Genomic DNA, 20,512 nt, shown 5'->3' with positions numbered 1-20,512 from the left:
TCACCACCAGGACTTCTAAAATCCTTTCTTGCTGTTCCTCATTTAAGTGAAGTGTATGCATTACAACTTGTTACAATGTAGCTATTTACACCTGTATTTTTAAATACATACTTATTATATATATAAATTTACAAACACTTACACATGTTACAAAGTTTCTTATGCATTGGTGTGCCTCCACAGCAGTCCTTCCTCAGAGCAGATTTTGCTGGCTATTCCCGAGGTCACAGACAAGCACACAGTAAATCCAGATGAGGATGAAACAAGCGTGCAGGAAAAAGTTACAAGATCCTTTATCAGGTAATGATTTCTTTCTGATTCCCAATGTAAGCCAACTAAATATTCTCATCCCAACAATAAATAACCTATACTGATCTTGTTTTGTGTAACACTGGTCTCTTAAACTGCCTGCCTCCTACAAAATTTTCTGCTGAGATCCCAACCAGCTAAACAGCACTGGAAGCACCACTGGTTGAAGGTAAGGAACTCCCAGATCAATCACAGATTATTCTTCGGTCAGGTCTGCTTGAAAACATTTCTTGTACTGCATGGTAACAAATGACAGTGTGCTATATAACCTTTACCTTGGATTTCTGAAAGCAGCGGACTAAGAACTGATACCAACACAACTTAAGGGAGTGTTTCAACATTTTAATTTGTGTTGTTTTACAAGTATAAAAGAAAACCTATTTATCAGATCTTGCATACTCTTATACACGTGAATAATCCTTACTGAGCAATCCTTTGTGCGACTCAGGAGTACTCAAGTGAGTCCAGTTTTTAACAGTAGCCCTATACCCTTCCACTGAACACATACGCCTCTAACATTCATAGAGGAGAGTAAAACTACAGTAAACTTGCAGCAAGAGATCACTCATTCATACACATACATCCTTCGTAGCTAGTACTATCCTCTCAGCACAGCCAGGGGGTGTACTAATAACAACACTGTCTAGGACTGTCATTAGCCTGAGAAAGATTGCCTCTCCTAGCATTATAGCATACTTTAGAAAAATAAGCTTGTCCTTCAAAACACTGGTCTTAGCAAAGTATCTTTGTCTCTGTGACTCCCTCCCATACCCTCTTTCTACCAGCAATGGCAGCACAGCTAGATCCAAACATAAAAAGAGCAGCAATACTGTTAGTTAATCTGCACTCCATGCTGTGGTGATAAGGAGCATGGCAAAAGCAACGGCCCTCATGTTCATGGAGTGTTTGAACTGTATTTGGTTAGTCTGCACAACTAAGGCAAAATCATATGACAGTAATATAACCCATACAATTCCCCCCTCCCCTCCCCCCCTCGTAATAGTGATTTAAATATTCCGTTCCCTATGCATGCACTTCAGGAACTTGGTACAAAAATAGGAAGTAATATGGCACATTCTAAAAATATCCATATGCAGTAGTCTTCATCACTGATATGTGAAGTTAAATGGTACTCACTATGTATACATCCTGGACTCCTGACTGTGTAACTCTCCTACTGTTGACTTCATTGTAGCACAAGCATTTCACTGGCTGAGGTTTGTGAGCTTCCACTGTTTTCAAATGGCAAAATCACAACAGCACCATCACTTACCATGTCCAAAGTCTGCTTTAAGAGTTTGAGACCTCTCTCTCTAGAGATGAAGTACTTCTACATATGAAGCCACTTTTTTTTCAAAGCCTAACACTTCAGACCTAGGTACATCTGCAGATAGGCAACAACCATAATTCCCTGATTATTGATGGATATCCAACGATAAAGTCAGATATCAGTTTTAGTTAAGAACACCTGAAAATTTGGCTCTGTGTGCTGAACTCTGCAGGTTTGGAAGCAAGGGTTACATTTTCACTTGCTCCCTTAACGAGCTACTGAACAAAAATAATAACCTGAAATACTCTTCTACATCTAGAAAAGTACAGAGAAATACTATACTGTACTTTGACATACAGAAGTACAGAGGAATGCTGTAGTGTCTTCAAGGAGTCACTTCACTATTCTATGCTCCTCAGAGAGAGAAATTAAGAGCTGAGATGTTTGGTGTCTTCCCCAGATATGTGAGGTACATTCCCACGGCAAACTCAGGCCAAAAATTCCCACTACCACCCACCAATAATTTAATGAGATCTACATATGCATACCACACACAGACACATATTAAGCAAAATAAAAAACATAACTCCATTATAAAACTGGAGTATGCAGACATTCATTTACAGTCCAGTAAAGAAAAAAATAAAACCAGCTTAACTCTTTGCAGCGTTGCATGTGACATATTTCATTATAAATGACCTCAGACACCAAACTTGAGACACTTCTAATACAATGATGCTGATTTCATCCCTACTGAAGAACTTCACATCCTCCACAACAATAGGATAGAGGCTAAGCTTAGGACACTAGGAGATGCTTTGGGTCATGAATTATTTGTTTCCACTAGCAGCCACAGTGTGTAATACTCAGAAGAAATGCAAGGTACTAAATAAACAAAGTGCAAAAAGCTTTCACTTAATTTTTGAACATACAGTTGTGTTTGTGTATTCCCACCAGATTCTTGGGCATTCATCTGCTAAAGCTTTCTCAGCAACTTGCAAAATACAGAAACACTTTTATTTGTGGTGATATAGTGCACAGAAGAAAAAGTTGATAACTTTCATTTCCTCTTTCAGATTTCAAGCCTGTGATATTTCTGAGGTAAAGAAGTCAGAGGGTTTTGAACTACTGGTATTAGCTAACCATAACATATTACAGCCTCAAAAAGAAGGACTCAGTGTCCCCACATAACAAGTCACTGAGTTGCCTGCTTGCTGTACTACCAACCCCCTGACAATCAGGGTAGTGCTCATCTCTTAACTTCAGCCATCTAAAAGGGAGACAGAGAATCAAAACTAATTGTCAAGGCATCTAGTTAACACTGAGTAACAGGTCTCCAGAGAATGATCCATATCACCTGCCTTAAAGGACATTTTAAGATGGGTTGTATTACTCCCTGGAGATGTGCTCTGGAAAGCACCTACATGGCCAGTTCACACTATCTGCCCAACTTCTAGATATTTAAAGTTATATAAAGTGAACACCACCCTAATAACAGAACATCACAAACAAAGTATTAGATAAATGATAAGGTCAGAAAAATGAGCTATTCCAGAACATCACAATTAATGTGTTAAATTTAATTCCCTTACTAACAAGCAGCAAATATGAAGGGTAAAACAGTGCAAAGCCAATAAACCCTCTGTCCATTCTCAGTAACGGTCACATTTCAGTATTAGTGCTGGCTAATTGGCTGTTTCTTGGCAACTTAGACTACAGTGCATTGTAGAAGTCCAATTCTTAAACCACAGAGAGAAGTATTATCTTATTACACTGATTAGAGTGTAAAAAAGTCTGCAATTTGATCACAGCAGACCACAGCTACAGTCCATATATAGACAAGGCCTAAGCTCTGTTTCCATGCTAGGGTGGCATGCCATAATGACATCCTATCTGAAATAAAATGCATTTCCTTCCATCCTCAGATTTCCTGAGTAAGGTGGGCATCAGGCCAGTTTTTGAAGGATGTCTCCTATAATGATTTCAAAATAAGCATGTGATAATAAACCTATGTGCAAAAAATTCTGAAATAGAAGTCTATAAACAATGATTGCTCTCCATACACAAACACACACAGATACACATACTCATACACGAAGTTTTCCAGAAAGGTAGGCTTGTCAGTCGTCATGCAGTGCTACGCCTGCAAGAAAGAAATCCCATTCACAAGACGCAATGTCCAAGATACACAACATTCCCAGCAGGTGATCTGCCACCTTCCAAAGGCACCTACTTGCTTCCAGTTGTACTAGGCATTGGAAGAAACACTTTGATGAGGATTCCCCTTTTGAGAATCTATTGTCTTGCTACTGCTCCATGCTTCATCAGTATTTTCAGATTTCACCTCTGCCTTGTCTGTCAGTATGGTGGATTTGGGAGGCTTGCAAATAAAGCAGAGGAACTTGAAACAGGACAGCAAACCTTCGGAAATGCTGGATGAGAAAAGCTTTTTGCATGGGTGGCAGAACTGGTAAAACACCAACATGAAGAGGACAGCCATGCAGTAACCTATCAGGAGCTGCAAGACCAACAATGGGGCGCAGACATACAGGTAGATATCGGTTTTATAGATGTACCACATCAGCAGGAGGAACGCATTCTCGATGAATCGCAGCATGTAATACACAGTCAGTCGGTACCAATTTTGGGATTTGTTAATTAAGTCAGGATCATTGAGCTTCACTTGCACTGCTGACCAGCAGAACATGTTAATGCCAGCATACAGGAAGGTGAGAAGGCACAAGACGATGGTAGTGCCAACCCTGCTCAATGCCTTCTCTATGTTCTCGGGAAATGGGGACTTGCTTTGCCAGAAGAGAATCCATGGGTAGAAGAAAAAACCAAAGAAATTCACTAGCACAACGGGGAGAGTCCAGATTTGAAGGACTGAACTGAAAAGGACCAACACCGTAACGCGTGTAGCAATCTCAAAGCTTCTCCACATGAAAATGCAGAGGTAGGCGGCTGGTTTCACGCTGACATCATAATCATCATACTTAATCTTAATAGCCAGGATGTTACAGCGTAAGGCGCCATATACAATTGACAGGAGAGAAAGGACCATAAAAACACCTACAAAGAGAAAAGACAGATCAGGACCTTCAGCTTAGCAGAAGTTAAAGACATTGCATCAGAGTAGCACAGATGTAGTTGTCTTTGCAGCACTCCTGGGGATTCCCAGCAGGGTGTAACGCCAAAACAGCCATTCCTTGTATACACTTCTTACTCTAACCCTACCTGCTGTTTTGGTCCCCATTTGTTACTTTTCCAAGTAGCTAGAAAGAAAAAAAGGCACTTAGCAGTCACAACTGTAAGAGTAACCAACTTGCTCTCAAAGTCTCACAGCACTCCACAAGGCACAGGAGTGCTAGTTGCTCTCCGTACAGATGAAAACCAGCAAAACAGAAGCCGAAATTTTGGATTAACTTGAGCATGCAGATACCTCAGTGCTTGTGAAGTTCTATGTCGAAGTAAACTGTCTAAGATCACAGAAAAGCTCTGTGACGGAGCTCAAAATTGAAAGCCAAAGCAGTTTAAACGCAGAACCACCTGCACTTTCTCTGCCTGTGTAGACAGAGGTTTGCTGACCTGTGTACACTGTGTTTTCCTATATATCTGTTTTCTTTATACACCTATCTGTATCATGCATTTAAAAACAACACTCCTTTAAAAAATGTATTGAAATTTAGATCAACTTTCAGTATCTCCCATTTACCCAGAATCCCTCAAGTGAAGGTTTCATAGCATTTAAATTCTGCAGAAAGTGAAGGCAGAGGCCAGTTGTTACCTGGCTTCCCTTCCAGACGCAATAGGGGAAAAGCTTTCTGGCACTGCAGGAGGGAGTCTTCTCTTGCCACATTAAGTAGGTACAAATGTACAAGAACCCTGGATGCATAGAACGAACATTCATTGAGAAGTACCTTGATGTCCAGAAGTGCTAACTGCCCGCAGTTTTGTTAGCATTTGCATAATTTCTTCACAATTTTTACCCGCATGCTGAACAGCTGATTTACAGGACTAATTTTAGGCAATCTTAGCATTTTGTCCACACAAGGAGCACTTCAAATGCAAATGAGTTAAGCACAGTAAAATTGATTCAGTTGTCTCTTTTAGAGTTTTAATGAAACTAACCAAGCTAACTGGTCATGCTACAGGGCATTATATTGCATCAGATAAAATAAAATGATCAGAGTTGGGAATTCTTGATTATGTCAATTACTTTTGCAATGCTTTGCAACCAATGCTTTCTGCAGCCTTCAATTAGTTTATGTGTCAATATTCTACAAATGAACTGGATTCCCTGCTTTGCTATAGCTATATAGCCATGACTATCAGTTTTTTTCTAATTAAATTTATTAATTTCTAAGCATGACTTTGAAAGAAACAAGTATTTTAGGATCTCTAACAACTTTCTAACAGGATTTTCTCTATCATTTTAGCTAGCCTCTCTCCCACCCTGATCCTCAAACACCTCTGAATTATTTTGGAAAAAAATTAATTAATCCTTTATATCTAATTTTCCAAGAGCAATCAGTAAGCTGAAAAACATTTGCAAATTTTATATGGTAATTTTGTACATGCCAGTTTGGTGGTGCATATATTCTCTGAAAATGGTTATATATTTGCTTGTTTAACACTTAAATTTTTAATAGTGTTTTTAAACATCTTTCTTACAGCACTGTACTTGATCTGAGAATTTTCAAACGTTAAGTCTTAGAAAAACATTGGCTGAAAGCAGAAGAGCAAGAGAGTGCAGTTAAGAATACCACTTGATATCCTGTGGCTCTTTACAAAATCTTTCCTGTAGTTTTGAGCTGGCTGTAGAACTCTGAAAGAACAAATAACTTCCAGCAGCTAAGGAAGCAAAAGAATCTTCTCAGAGTTAAAGAAACAAAAAAGTCTATGCACTGGGGACAGGGCGCTGCTGTCCTGGAACTCTGCTTACTTTCTGCTGTGATAAGCTGAGACATTCATTTTATTACCCAATTTCATAGGGATTCTATGTTAATCTCAAACTTGTCTTAAAAACTCAAGCCTTCGAAAGAGGCATTTCTCCATTGATAGAAACCAGGTCATGCTGACTCTGGTTTAATACAGTAGTCCAGTCCTGCTCCTTTCCCAAAAGCTCAGTACTGTCACCAAGCCTTCTCTTCAAACATCATTTTTAAGTCTGTGAGAAAGATGGTTTGAAGCAACCACAAAGGAAATGTGGGAGGGTGACATTATTGTTGCTTTTACTCATCCTGAGCAGGCAAAGAAGTAAAAATTTAAAAGGCAAAGTATTTTCCCCTGGAACAGTCCCAAATCCCCTAAAAGTCCTCATAAGGATGGCATTTGTCTTCTTCCTTCCTACTCCCAGAAGGCTGTACTTTTCTTACAAATCAGAGGTACACACTCAGAGAGTCATTCGGGGAGGCACAGTTTTACTTTGTTGGTTTTTTTTTATTATATCTTAAGTCTTTTCAAGACCTGGTCCTTCCCACTTCAGAAATTGCTAAGAGAGTGAATTCTGATGAGCCGCATCACAAATACTTATTACTAAAACCTTACATTCAGATGAAGAATCATAAATTATCTATTATATATATTATAGTTTTCTAAACCAATAATCAGAAACCTTGAAAAATAAGGGCACTTTTTTTTTGGCCTTAAGATATAATTCCAATGCTTAGAAACAACTATTAATACTCAAAGTATGTTGTTCAAACAATGAGAAAAGTATTCTGAGGTCAGAGCTTAATGAGTTGAGAAGAAGCAACTGTAGAAGCATCTTAAGATATCTAGTAAGACCACCTACAAAGCCCAGTCATGAACATTAGGAAAGTGACACTGCAAACACTGGTAAGTTGAAAAAAAATAAACCCAAAACTTCTATTCTTGAAGATGGCACTCAATGCTACAAATTTTCATTAAAAAACCCAAACAAACCAACTTACCTTTTTCAGCAGAATAATTTTATTTTTAAATGGTAGGAAATCCGCCTTTTGAGATTATTTTATCACTGTAAGCAACACTTGAAAAAGATAACTGGTGTTAATGGCAAAAAAACCCTTTACACTTACAAAAAGATTGCTCTTAACGGAAGCAGATTGTCCGCATTCAATACTGCAGGCTGAGAACTGGCCCTTTTTCAAGGATAAGAGGCCAAGTCACACATCCCCTACCTCCAGCTAGCTGTTTTTGTAATTAACGCTAACTCAGGTCTTTTTGGCACCTCCTGGCCTTGCACTTCTCCAGGTGGTACTAACTAAGTGAAGAGGTCTGGATAGCTGCCCAACAGTGTGTAAGTGGACCTGAGCCTGATGTCAGCCACCTCTTTGAAGCAAGGTTATAGCTGGCTCTCAGGCAATGCATGATACTGACAGACGTTGAAGCGTTTAGTACAGGGTGAAGCCCAAATGTACAAGAGAGACTTTGGCGTCTGTTCTGGGACCGGCAATTACAAAGTCAGACTGGGCATTTCATACAGTAACAAGTTAGGAACTTCTTCCCAGTTATGCTGTAACCAAAGAAAGAGTTGAATGTCTAGAACTAGGACTCAGATTAGGCTATTACATGTGGGTTTCCAATGTTGCATTTCATACAACATTTCTATTCATTTCGTGCTAAACAGTCACTGAAGCGTTATGTCTTTCATCACTAACCTAGAGGCTTTGTCCTGCTTTTGCAACTCTCTTTAGTTCTCTTGATGTTACATTCTTGGCAGACAGTGAAATGACAATTTGGAGCATGCCAGACACTGGCAAGAATCTGATCATGCAGAAGAAGACATCCAGAGAAATTAATGAATGCCATGAAATACACAAGAAAGATGCAGAATGGCTCTGGTTGACAAAGGGCTAGGCAAGGATGCACACTCTTTTCAGAACTGTTCAATTCGATACTGGAAGCAATAATGAGTTTTAAACAGATCTGAAAGGGACAAACCATGCTATGGAGCATGATGGTAAATAGTTTTCGGTTCACAGGTGATACTGACCTCATTACCACTGACCAAGCAGAATTTACACAGAATGACAGTCAGGTTAGTGTAGGAATCCAGAAAAATATAGTGACTGATGAGGAGACAAGACAAAAAAATGTGGAAATCAAAATGCAACAAGAAGAGGGTCATAATTATAACAGAGACAAATGGAAAAGAGCATGGACTTTGGAGGACCAGTGCCAAAGAACAGGGAAGTTGAAGACATCTGAAGTGTGGAAGAAGAGCTGGACTGGCTGTGAGATTACTTTGATGATGCTGCAAGATCAAAAGGTTGAAGTCATGTCCCTATACATGAGAATCCCCGTATACACATAACAAACAACAAGCTGAGACTGTGTTATGCATCATTCCCATTTGCTCTGGAGGCTGAATAATACTGGTGGACAAAAGGTACTACTGCAGAAATGAGCTGGCTAAAGACATTGCAGAAAGTTTCAACATTTCAGAAGGTAAAATACACACAAGAGGAATATGGCTAGGACTCTTGTTTTTCTGATGAATGAGCTCTAATAGACATTGCCATTGTTCCTAAATCACTGATTAAGAAAAAACAACAACACTTTTTTTTTTTTTCCTTTTCATTTCTATATTTTAGAATTACACATGCTATGGAGCTGGTTTTTGGGAGACATGAGATGACTACTGCATTTGCTGGTGTGTTCGCTGAACTCCCTGGAGAGCCAGCTTATCTCTGGTTGTTTAACTTTACTTCACCCACAGAGGGTCACTTACCAGTCTGTCATTCAGAATTTATCTCAGCAGTGACTGATAAAAGTCAGAAGTAATAGGGCATTACAAATTATTATTAAATATGCAATTCTCTAATCATCTGGAAAACAGCACTTCTCCTTGGCAGTCATGACCAGTAAGGTCAACACCAGTAACAAAAGAAATACAATAAAAAGGTGACCTTTCTCAAGCAAATGCCATCTGCAGTGAAGTGATTGGAAATTTAGCTAATTGCACTGCTCAGCAAAGGATTCAGCTGCTTTGTTCTCATCCCATGTCACAGATGCCATGGTTATTTGAAGAGCCCACCTTAGCTGTGAAGTACTCAGAAACCATCAGGAGCAATGTCTTTCAAGTAACTACTGCTATGATCTTAAACAAGTACTTTTGTATAAAGACCTCACCCTTTGGTATACTAAAGTTTTCCACTTCCCAAGTTGAGGGGAGAACCCTGACGTTATTATAAAGGCTTCTCCAAAAATCTTAGTTCCTTACCTTTGTATACTGCCAACCAAGGTACCAGAACTGAAGAAAGCAATCAGATTCACAACGTGTCACCCTAGCCTCAGACTCCCTAGCTGTGAAGCTGGTAAAGATCCCTGGCCTCTCAGGGCCTCAGAGATATAACAAGAGCTATTTTGTATTTTGGTGGAAACACACCTCCAGTTCACACAGGTGCCAAAGCCCTTTCTTACACCAAAAAGCTGGTTGTCCTATGACCAACTGGAGTAGATTCTTCATTTAGTCTAAAACATGATGGTATAGATAAACTTGAAAGCAACATCACCATCAAAAGCTGTCAGGGAGATGAAACCCATTGCAATATGTGTGGTTCTTGCCCAGGGCAACTACACCTGACTGCTGACCCTTCTCCTCTCCCTCCCACCAAAATATGGAGGTGATAACAACAGCTCTACCTACTTCTGGCAGCCGTGATCTCCTGCTGCAGGACACAGATGTAAAGCTGGAGCGTGAGCTGGGGTGCCGAGCCGAGGAACGCCTGGATCACAGACGCCCTACTGAACGCGGACCTGTGTGTACACAGCTTGCCTTCAGCCTGGCCCACTTCCTTCTCAATTTCTTCCGAGTACCCATCCTTGGGCATCTGCCTCTTCTTCGTGATGCTGACATAGGGCTCTTCAACTCTGCCAGCATGGAAGTAAATGTAAAAGACTTCCACACACCTACAAGCAAATCAGTAAATAGAGTAACAGGAAAAAATCAAAGAAAACATAGGTCTTCCCACTCCTTAGTATTTTAAGCCATCAGATACCAAGTAATTTGTTCACAGAGCAAAGCATGTACGTTTTCTTTTCTGGGCAAATTTGGAATATGACAGATTTCACCCTTTAAAACATGAACTACATGTGGCTGGAGGGCAAGAATCTGGTAGTGCTCTTTGAGGTGCTTGTAGTACTGAGACACAGAAGGCAGTTGTTTCCTATAAGCTGCCCTTGTTCTCTACTATTCTATTAAAGTCCTTAAACTACTGATCCACTGCAATGTTCATAGGCTCCCAACCCAGGACCCAAGTTGAAAGTGTTTCTTCAGATTCTCATGTCTTTCTCTTGGTGTTATCCATACACCCGTGAAATAGCAAACTCACTTCTCATACCTTTGCCTTAAACAATTTCAAGACATTGGAGAGAAGCTCAGGGTATGAGTGGGTACACACACCTCAAACAGTTGGAGTTTATTCCTTGCTTTACGAAGCAATGGTTCCAAAACATAAGTAACAATTCATGGCAGCAATAACAAGAACAAACAGTTTAGAGCCTCACAGCTCTGGATATTAACATTTTTTTTAAAGACACAGAAAGAGGAGCTTTACACCTTACATTTGCTTACATTTACTGCACTGTTTAAGGAATATTAAACACAATCTTGCAAAAATATTCTAAATAAGAACATGCAGCATTTTCAGCTGCCACAGCTCTTTGTACTGTAAACACACGTGAACCAAACCCTCTTGTTTATGTAGATCTAACTTACCACAGACTAACTCCCAAAGAAAAAAGTGGTGCCAGCACATGCATTCCTATTCATAAATTACATATTGTTGTAACACATGCTGCCTCTACCCATGCACAGAGAATAATCCATACATTTGGGAGGGAATGGAAAAGGGCTAAAGGTGTTGACAGCAGCAAATGCTGTAGCAACGAGGACAAGTTGGGTCCTTGAGTATTAAAGAAGATAATACATCCTCACACTCATTTATGAAAGTAAAGCTTCTGAAACTTCCTTCCAATGCCTATTTTTAGTTTGGCAAAAACTTTAGAAAAACTATTCTAAGAGAGTTGCTTGGGTATGAAGGTGTCAAAGGTGGGCTTGGGCATCTAGCAGGACCCAAAACACAAAGGGCAACAGTCAACCTTGTCTGGGAACTAATAACAAGCAAGGATCTACTGAGGTACAGATGAAGTCACAAGCTGAGGGGAAAGGGAGAGGAAAGAAACACTATTTCTGTCACATAGCATAGGGTCCTAAAAATACAGGGCCTTCTGTGGAGGAGTCCACGTACAGCAGGATCATAAAGGATAAATGGCATTGACTACTGAAAAACAAAACTCCCAAAAGCCCAAACCCAGTGCACACACAACCTGTTTTCTCTTTTATGCCTAATACTGGTATGGGCTTCAAGAAGAAAAACAATCATAGTGTGAGCAACAGGACTGGCGAGGGCTGGCTTCCAGCCCAGAGGGAAGCTCAGGGGAGAGAAACCCCCACTGCGAGAGCAACTTGTGGCACCAGCTCTGGTCGCGTCTCCTCCCATGGCCCAACACGCAAGGTATCTTCTTGTGTAGGCATCATCCTGATGAGGACTGAGCTGTCTTCTTTCCTTCCATAGTGCCTACTGGGAAGGCATCTCCTCCACCTGGTTGCCTCTGTAGGTAATACTTGCTAGAATGCAGCATCTCCAAGTCTCTGACAGATCAGATTTGGCCAGTGAGTTTTTGTAATGTACAAATAAGGCTTATCTTGTGTTTAAAAGTATCTCACAAACACAAAGCACACGGAGCTATACTTGTCTGAGACTTTGAATTCCCATTTCCTTCTCAGCTTGATTTTTTTCAGCAATTGCCAAGTCAGAGTCTAACACAGCCTTTTAGGGGAAAGCTCACAGACTGAACTCTAAAGCAGCACTGATAGAAATTCAAATAAAAGCATATTAATTTTTGTTTCAATAAACTTGATTTCATTTTTTCCCCCTAACTGGACCACTAGCAAGTTTCACCTTCTCTAGATGGAGAGCAGTTTTAGGATCCTGTAGTACTATCCTTGATTCACTAGGCTTCAGCTACTATTATCACTAAAGCTATTTGAAGCGCCTGGTGTGCTGGAGGCTCCATTCATGGTGGTGACTTCCTATTTTCCCCTTGTTAATCTTTTCAGTCTGGGCCAATCTTGTTCCATGTGAAATAATCCACACAGCCAAAAATAAAGTGTGAAAAATTAATAAAGCACAACAGCTTATGAAGTCAAGAAATTGATTTTATTCCAAAAGAAAGATCCCAGAACATTTTTGTCTTGCTTAGTATTCACAGCCATCTACTCACCCTGAGCTGAGGGCAAGTCTGAAGTTATTATGAAAAATGAGATCTCAGCCAGCATCAGCCTCTGAACTCTTGCTACGTGTGATCAGAAGCAGATATAGTCTAGGGACCCATCTAACAAGTACACAGTAATCCCATAAAAGAGATGATAAAATTCATAAGATGACTGACTATAGCAAATATCATAATCAACAAAATGTTGGGGTTGGGAGCAAACATCTCATTTGTATATATTAGCTAGGTATTAAGTAGCAGTATATTGTTTGTGATGGGATATTTTATGTCTGTATAGAAAAGCAAACACAATGTGAAATGAATGGTCTGATGAACAAACGTTAGGGCCAAAGAGGACTTTCACCAGTACAACAGAGTAATAAAAATGGTATGTGCAAGCACTCAGATTACATCAGTAATGATGCCCATCTGCTTCCGAGCCCTGCCCATCCCATGCCAGAGTGTCTCTGGAGGTCATGCCTTCTAGGGCCAACAACAAATGTACTCAAGATTCTAGCTGGTGCCACTGTCCAAGAAACAGCTTCAAACAAGAGCAGACTGGCAGCTGATACACTAGAAAGAAATAGCACCAATCTAAATGTTTAAGTAATAAAGTGTAAGAGGGGCAAAAGCACTTGAAGAACCATCCAGGTGAGAAGGGTTCAGAACAGTGATGAAGAATCAATTCAGATCACGTACCTGTGCCATGTTATCACTTTGCCTATGAAGTGCATTCAGAAATGTTGTCTTTAAATGAACTGGCTTGTTCATTTTTAGTATGAAACACAACTAAAAGACAATGCAAGAAGGCAATTGTTTTGAGCCAGTTTTCTTCCACAGTTACAAACTCCGCTACAGAACAAGGAATTCCGCAGAAGGCCCACTTGCTCACTGCTCATTGCTGCTCTGCTCTGGAGGAACAGGAATGGGAGACCCCAACTTCTGTACAATCCATCTCCTGCAATGCAGTGATGTTTAGGGCCCTTTCAACAGATCCACACATGGTATCAACAGCAGAAGGCATGCAGCTGGCCAGTTTCGCTGCATGTAAAGCAATGACAGTTGCAGTACAAGCTCTGAAGGAACTAAAATTACTTTGAAGAAAAAAAAAAAAAAGTCAGATCTACTCTCTATAGTGAAAGTTAAAAGGTAAGAAAAAGATGGTGCTGCATTCTCTGTTGCCAAATCTTGGCAGAGAGAAGAGCTATACTTTTTCAAGGATCCTGATGGTGCCTACAAAGAGTGATTCAGCAGCAACACATTTGTCTTCTACACAGTCAGTAGGAGGAATAATCCTATCCTTCTATGCCTGCTGAGAGCAAGCACCTCATTCCCTCTTAATCATGGATGTGTGGGATTTAATTACAGGCAAAATAATGGTGGTGTGAAGAGGGAGCAGGCAATGAAAACAGGGACCTTCCCACAGCCAACAAGTGCTCCAAGAGCAAACGTCTATTTGAGAGACCTATCCACACACAGTCAGTGCAAACATAAAAGCAGATTTCTCTAATGACTCAATTTTTAGTAATTCCTTTTCTTTAGGGAAGTGTGCAAAAGACTTATCAGTCCTGCAGATTTACTTACCTGTGTCAGACAAAGATTTGTTCCTCACTCATTGTTCTACCTTCCATCTGCACTGACTTTCTGTTCATCGCACCTTGGACACCTAACACATCTGCTCAAGAATAAAGAAAAAAGAAAAGCCTGAAGAGAGTCTAGGCATATTCTTCCCATCTGGAAAAGAGGGAGATGCATCAACAGTTGTAAAGTTTAGAGCTCGCAGAATCTCCTACAGTAAGGTCTGCCAATGGAAGTCCTACAAGTAAGAGAGGTTTTTAGACCTGTGCTATTCTGAACTATGAAACAGGTCACTAGGAAAGAGAGAATATCCACAAGAGACAATGCTTCTGCACAACGTGACTGAAACATTATCTGCACCGTTATAGCTTATTAGATTTCAAACTGCAGAATTAGGTGCCCAAAACATTAATGACTCCGATAATTTCAGCCTATAGGAGTTTTGTTTGGGGTTTGGGGTTTTTTTTCGGTTGTTGGTTGGGTTTTGGGAGGGTGGGGGGGTGGGTTGTTTTTTTTTTTACTTCCTGCAGCTCACAGAATCTAACTTTGGCCGTAACAGCAAATCCTCTGGCAGTTTGATGCAAACTTCCTACTGCATCTGTTTTGCTGCAGTCTACATGGTACATAGACACATGTAATTGTTTCTCCTTATGCCTTGAGAAACAAAGCCTGATCCCATTAAAAAAAAAAAAAAAGTCTATTGTTTACATTCTTGTCCCATTAAAATCTGAGGAAAACACTCATTAGTGTTCTATATCAGGACCTGTTATATTGGTTTTCAATTTTTTTTGTAAGACAAGTTCATCGTCCTGCAGACAGAGCCATCTCCTGATTGCATGTTCCTCATTAGGAAGAACTTGTAGGCCCACATTCAGCTAACAGAGCACTAGGGATGGTAGTTTCAAAGACACCAGCAGTCACTTAGCTTTCCTCTCCATGAAGTTGGTATCAGAAGGAACCACTGCCACGTTCACACCAGTCCCTTCTGGATATGCCACTTCAGTACTGTCTTCAGTAAATCAGATAGTAAGGAACCACCACATCCAGCAGACGTACAGTACAATGCCACCAACACACCCCGCTCGTGACTGTAAGCCCCGACTGTTAAAGTTGGTTTGTTGGAAATCTGCACTCCTCACTTCAGCTCCTGACCTATTCATTGCTTGCAGAATAGAAAAGGGGCAAGCAAGTTAGGAGGGGTTTCTCTGGCACTCTTTATGAAGAGCTATTTGCATTTTGAACAAATCCTTAAGTGCAGAGCAGTACACTAGCAAAAACACATCCAATTATTATTTATTGGAATTATAGCAGCACTTAAAACCTCAAGACACTGTTGGTGCTACAGGTGCTGTCCAAATGAACAGTGAACAAAGAGACAGTTCTTGGCTCAGGAGCAGTCAATAATAAGCCAAAAAGCTCATCACGGTCTTCTCTAAAGAAGAGAAAAATGTATTAAATCTCCCATTGACATTGGTTATCATTTTAAAGTAATTTATTCCATAAAAATTGACTTATGTGGTAAAAGAATCTCCTTTTACAAAAGAGAAAAAAAAAAAGAGGAAGTATCTAAATATATTTTCTAACTATCCAGACAAATTTATGTGCTCACAAGGAGTGACACCGACCTGAAATGCTGCAGGAATCCCCCACAGTGCTCAGAAACCTGCAGTTACTTTGTTCCAGCCAACTCTCTGCATAGTCTCCGGCATGCCTACATCCTAGGGATCAGAGCCAGGCCACCGAGGGGTGTAGGAATTTTACCCTACAAATCGCTCCAAATTTATAGAGAAACTCTTAGGGAATGACAGAAGGAATTAAAAAAGGGTGCATTAACAGTACTCTCCCAGTACAGCGAAAGTCCTCTCCAGGAAGAGGGATGCTTCCTAATTTTAGTGCTTCCAGTGGCGGCAGCAGGACAGCAAGTGCCTCCTGAACAGGTGGAGCGTGGGTGTTTGGGGAAGGTGGTGGTATGCAAGAAGGTTTTATAAGAGAATGTACTTTTTTCCCTGTCGCACAGAGGATTCAGAATAGGCTGGATCATTTGGCTTGCAAAGATAAATACCCTCCTTCCCTGCCAAGATATTTCCATACCATTCCCTAAGATTCAAACTTAACTTTTTAAGGGAAAAAAGAAGGGGAGAAAAATTTCTAGCTTTTAAGATGATGAAGACGACTCACACAACATACATGGGCTGTCTGTAAAGCAGTACACTGATATTTGAGTATTTGAGTCTGAACAGAGAAATACTAACTATCCTGTATCATGTCACAAACCCAGTAGAGATGGTTAAAAAGTTAGTGTTAGCTTTTTTTAAAGCCAGAAAAAGCAGACTGCCCTCTGTTGAAGCATGCCATCTCACACAGCCTAAAGGCTCTTTAACATTTCATTTGGATGCAGCAAGTGGACAAAGCTGGGTTGGCTCTACTGTCTATAGGTCCTATTTGACCTAATTTGACCCAGCTTACCCTAAAAGGCCCTGGGCTGTGCCAGTGAGACCTAAGAGAGACCGAATACAGGGGATGGAGTGATGCTTCATACTGGGGAAGCAGATGACTAACAGCAGCAGGACTCTCCAGTGCAAAGGAGCAGAGGTTTGCCTAAAAGGATAGGACAAAATGGCTCCAGGGACAATGGTCCTTTTCAGCTCACAATGGTTAAAGCCACAGTGAAGTGATGATACAGTCAAAAAATATTTTGCCTTCGAGCTGTCACCTCCGATTTGTGTGTATTCCAGTCCATGCAGGATAGAAAGCCTCCTGTGCAAAGTAGGGAAAGGTAAGGTATTTCACGTGCTGAAAACAGTTCAACTTTTACAGTGCAGATCTACACCTGATGGGAAGCAATCGGGTTCCTCTTGACAGATACAACAATGTTTAGTGGCAGTGGACAGGAACACAAGGAAAAGAAAAAAAAAAAGACCTTTAATGTCTGTCTCAGACTGATCACTTTGCCTTCCCACACTTCTGTACTGTATCCTACAAATAGACACATTTCCCCAAATTTAAAAAGAGGTTGTCATCTATGAAGCTTTCCCTCTTAATTTGTAGAGTCCCTCCAGCCTTTAGCAGGACATAAGTTTTTTCAGGTGGCATGAATGTACTACCCTCTTTTTATTAGTAATTACAATTCCAGTTATCCTGAGCCCAGAAAGATGTTAACATGCATCACTTACTACTGCCTAACTGATGCCAAGGGCACTGTGACACAACGGTTCTGCAACGGTTCCAGAACATCTTCAAACCTGGAAACACCAAGTTCTTCAATCTTTGAGAAAGGCAGAAGTGCAGAGCTAGCAACACACTCATACACTGCAGCATCGAGGGGAGGGAGAGGGCTTCCGTATGCCCACTAGTTTTACAGCTGTGACTGCAGCTGGGAGCTTGCCAACACAGCAGAAGGTGTGTTCTGCACAAGATGAGACTCATGTTGTAAACAGATAAACTTGAGAAAGAAAAAGTGAAATCATGATTGGTTGTTAAGTTCAAAGTAGAAGCCTATGTCTCTTCCAGATAATTAGAAAGAAAGTCCTCTAAGTTGTTGTTTCTTTCATCCTTTGTTTGCCTCTTTACATCTTGCAGCTTGACATGACATTCTTTCCTTGTCTGACCTCAAGAAATCGATTTAGAATGACAAAAGTAATGAACATAATTTTTATTTTGATAGTTGCTTTCTCTTTGGTTCCACTCTTATTTTGCAAAGAATTTTGTTCTTAGCTTGTAGAAAATTAGAGCTCTTCAAGAACTTAACTGTTAAGCCATAACTTAAGTCTCTTTAAAATATTAAGAAAACAAACAAACAAACAAAAAATCCAACGGTTAAAAGCAATGGTTAAAAGGAATTCAATGTTTTTGAAGTGTAAGATGTTTTGTAACATCCAAACTGTTCACCCTTATCAGTGTGAACAAATCTTCCTCTCCCACACTGTCCAGGAATTTCAAAGAGTTGGGGGTACTTCTAGCCTGTACTACAGAGATACTGTATTTAATTCCCTTTCCTTTTTAAAGAAGGGATCTGAATGTGAATTTAAAAAGAAAGCCCCAGCTAACATTTTGTCATGGGATTGCACCACCTCTGCAACTTTTCACCTATCTGTTGTTTTGGGTTCCCCCCCCCCCAAGGACATTTTCAGTCAGAAGTTGAACTGGAGTTGAAAAACCTCCAAAGCAATTTGGGGCAAGCGGCTCACTTTCGGAAAGAAGACACAGAGTACAGCATTGCTAGTATTTCCAAGGTGCACAGGCGGGATGGGTACTCTCGCTGTTTTAAGCCAGCAGCGGGGTTAAGTCTTCCTTTCTCCCTGGGAAGCAACCGCAGGGTACAGCGGTAGGGACAAACCAGCAGCCAACAGCCGCCGCCGGGGAGAAAATAAGGAAAATAAGGGCAGAAAACGCCGGTAGAAGGAGGGAGCGGGCTCTCCCCGGCCCTCCGCAGGGCCGCAGCCCGCCCCCGGCCGCCCCTCCGCAGGGGCTCAGCCCGTGTCCCCCCCCCGCCAGGTGCTCACTGAAGGGCAGAAACCACCTCGCCCGCCCCTCGGCCGCCTTTTCTGCCTCAGGACATCCGCAAAGGGAATTATTCCTCCCGCAGCTTCAGAAATCAGACCGGGAAGGACCCGATGGCGGCGGGCACCGGGGCAGAGCAGCCGCCCGCCACAAAGGCCGGGGCGATCCGCCCCCCCCCCCCCCCCTCCCCGGCCCGCTGAGGTGGGTAAAGGGCGGCGGGGCGAGGCGGGACTCACCGACCTGACGAGGGGCCCCAGCTGCAGGAGGTGCAGCAGCAGCACCAGCGGGCGGTCGCGGCTGACGTCGCGGTGGATGAAGACCAGGCTGAGCTGCACCAGCGCGCAGGGCAGGAGGGCGAAGAGCAGCGTCAGCCACTGCCACATGCGGTCCCCCGCCGAGCGGTACGCCCCGCTCAGGCACAGCGCGGCCGCCGTCTCGGCCACGAAGAGGACGAGGGAGACGAGGACGGAGCCCGGGAATTTCATCTCCTCCTTCCACCACCACCACCACCACCCGGCCCGGTCTCGCCCGCCGCGCCCCGGCCCGCCCAACCGCCGCTGAGGTGAGGTGAGGCGCGGCGCGGTGAGGCGAGGCGCCCGCTAGGGGGAGCCGCCGGCGCAGCCGCCGCGCTTCACCGCCGCCTCGGCCCGGGAGGGGCCCCGGAGGTCGGGTCCCTCCGGCGGCGGCCCCGCTGGGGTTTCATCCTGGCTTCTTGTTGGGGGTAAATGGAGTGGACGGTGCCCGGTGGTGCGTGGGGAGCACCCCCTCATCACGGCCGTGAGATACGTGACTGGAAAGGGGGGGGGGGGGATTGGTGGGTGGAAAGGTGGGGCTGCTCTTCAGGGGGATGTGGGCAGGCTGGGGGAAGAGGGTGAGAGGAGGCGGCGAGGGCAACGTCCTGCACCTGGAGGAAAACAACCCTGTGCAACAATAAAAAGCTGAGGGGCAGCTGATAAAAAAACAAAAAGGGGCAAAAAAGGAGCTGCGAGTCCTGGTAAGCCTCCCCTGATCCCCTCTTACCACTTCATCAGGTGGATCTTACCCTTGCTTGTCAGGCCTTTCCCTTCAAAGGTTCCCAGGACCACAAACCCCAAAGCCCTGCTGCGACACCAGCAGCATTTGCCTGCTGTCCCCAGCAGGAGCCAGAAGACCACCCCGCGCCTCTCTCCCTTGCCACCAGAGCTCTGGAGTCATTCTGGACATGTGTAAGGTTACCCTGGCAGTACCACTGATGCCCCCATGGATGAGCAGCAAAAGGTATTAGCCCAAGGGCAAGACAAGCCTTTGCAGTCTCGCCACTACATCCTGAACGCGACCGCCTGGCAAGAAACAAAGCTCCTGAGGTACCTAGTCAGACTGGCAGATGGTGCCTGTACCCTGCACAGGGGGAGTCTTCAATCACCACTTCTCCTCTTGGTGCAGGTACTTTGTTCGTGCTCAGCTGGCTCTGATGCCTGACCTGATAGATCTTGTTTCTCCTTGCCTCTTCCCAGGTAACTACAGATATGCAGGTGGAGGTTAGCTACAGACCTGAGACCTACCAGGAGCACAAGAAGGTAAGATGCAGAGTTTGAGATGCTATTAGCCTAC

At 42.5% G+C, this 20,512-nt stretch overlaps 1 protein-coding gene across 2 annotated transcripts; it reads right to left on the bottom strand.

Moving 5' to 3' along the window:
- Positions 1–191: 191 nt before the first annotated feature.
- On the bottom strand, positions 192–19,444 carry XK (X-linked Kx blood group antigen, Kell and VPS13A binding protein). 2 transcript variants are annotated; one of them, XM_075033546.1, is made up of 4 exons: positions 19,163–19,444; positions 10,215–10,477; positions 3,813–4,651; positions 192–212 (listed from the first exon to the last, which is right to left on the bottom strand). In XM_075033546.1, exons 1-3 carry the CDS (start codon positions 19,405–19,407, stop codon positions 3,828–3,830), a joined length of 1,332 nt encoding a protein of 443 aa, XP_074889647.1. In that variant the 5' UTR covers positions 19,408–19,444; the 3' UTR covers positions 192–212; positions 3,813–3,827. The 2 variants fall into 2 exon arrangements, with proteins under 2 accessions (XP_074889647.1, XP_074889646.1); XM_075033545.1 differs by having other exon boundaries at positions 209–4,651.
- Between the last annotated feature and the right edge of the window lie 1,068 nt (positions 19,445–20,512).

Source organism: Buteo buteo, chromosome 8, assembly GCF_964188355.1.
Source record: "Buteo buteo chromosome 8, bButBut1.hap1.1, whole genome shotgun sequence".
Taxonomy (NCBI): Eukaryota; Metazoa; Chordata; class Aves; order Accipitriformes; family Accipitridae; genus Buteo; species Buteo buteo.
This window is presented reverse-complemented; position numbering and strand designations above follow the sequence as displayed.

Excerpts from the sequence above, each read along its gene's own strand:
- XK (XM_075033546.1), bottom strand. The coding sequence starts at position 19,407 with ATGAAATTCCCGGGCTCCGTCCTCGTCTCCCTCGTCCTCTTCGTGGCC. Across the intron at positions 10,478-19,162 it reads CAGCTGGGGCCCCTCGTCAG|GTGTGTGGAAGTCTTTTACA; the intron begins GTCGGTGAGTCC and ends ATTTGCTTGTAG. Across the intron at positions 4,652-10,214 it reads GGAGATCACGGCTGCCAGAA|GTGTTTTTATGGTCCTTTCT; the intron begins GTAGGTAGAGCT and ends TTCTCTTTGTAG.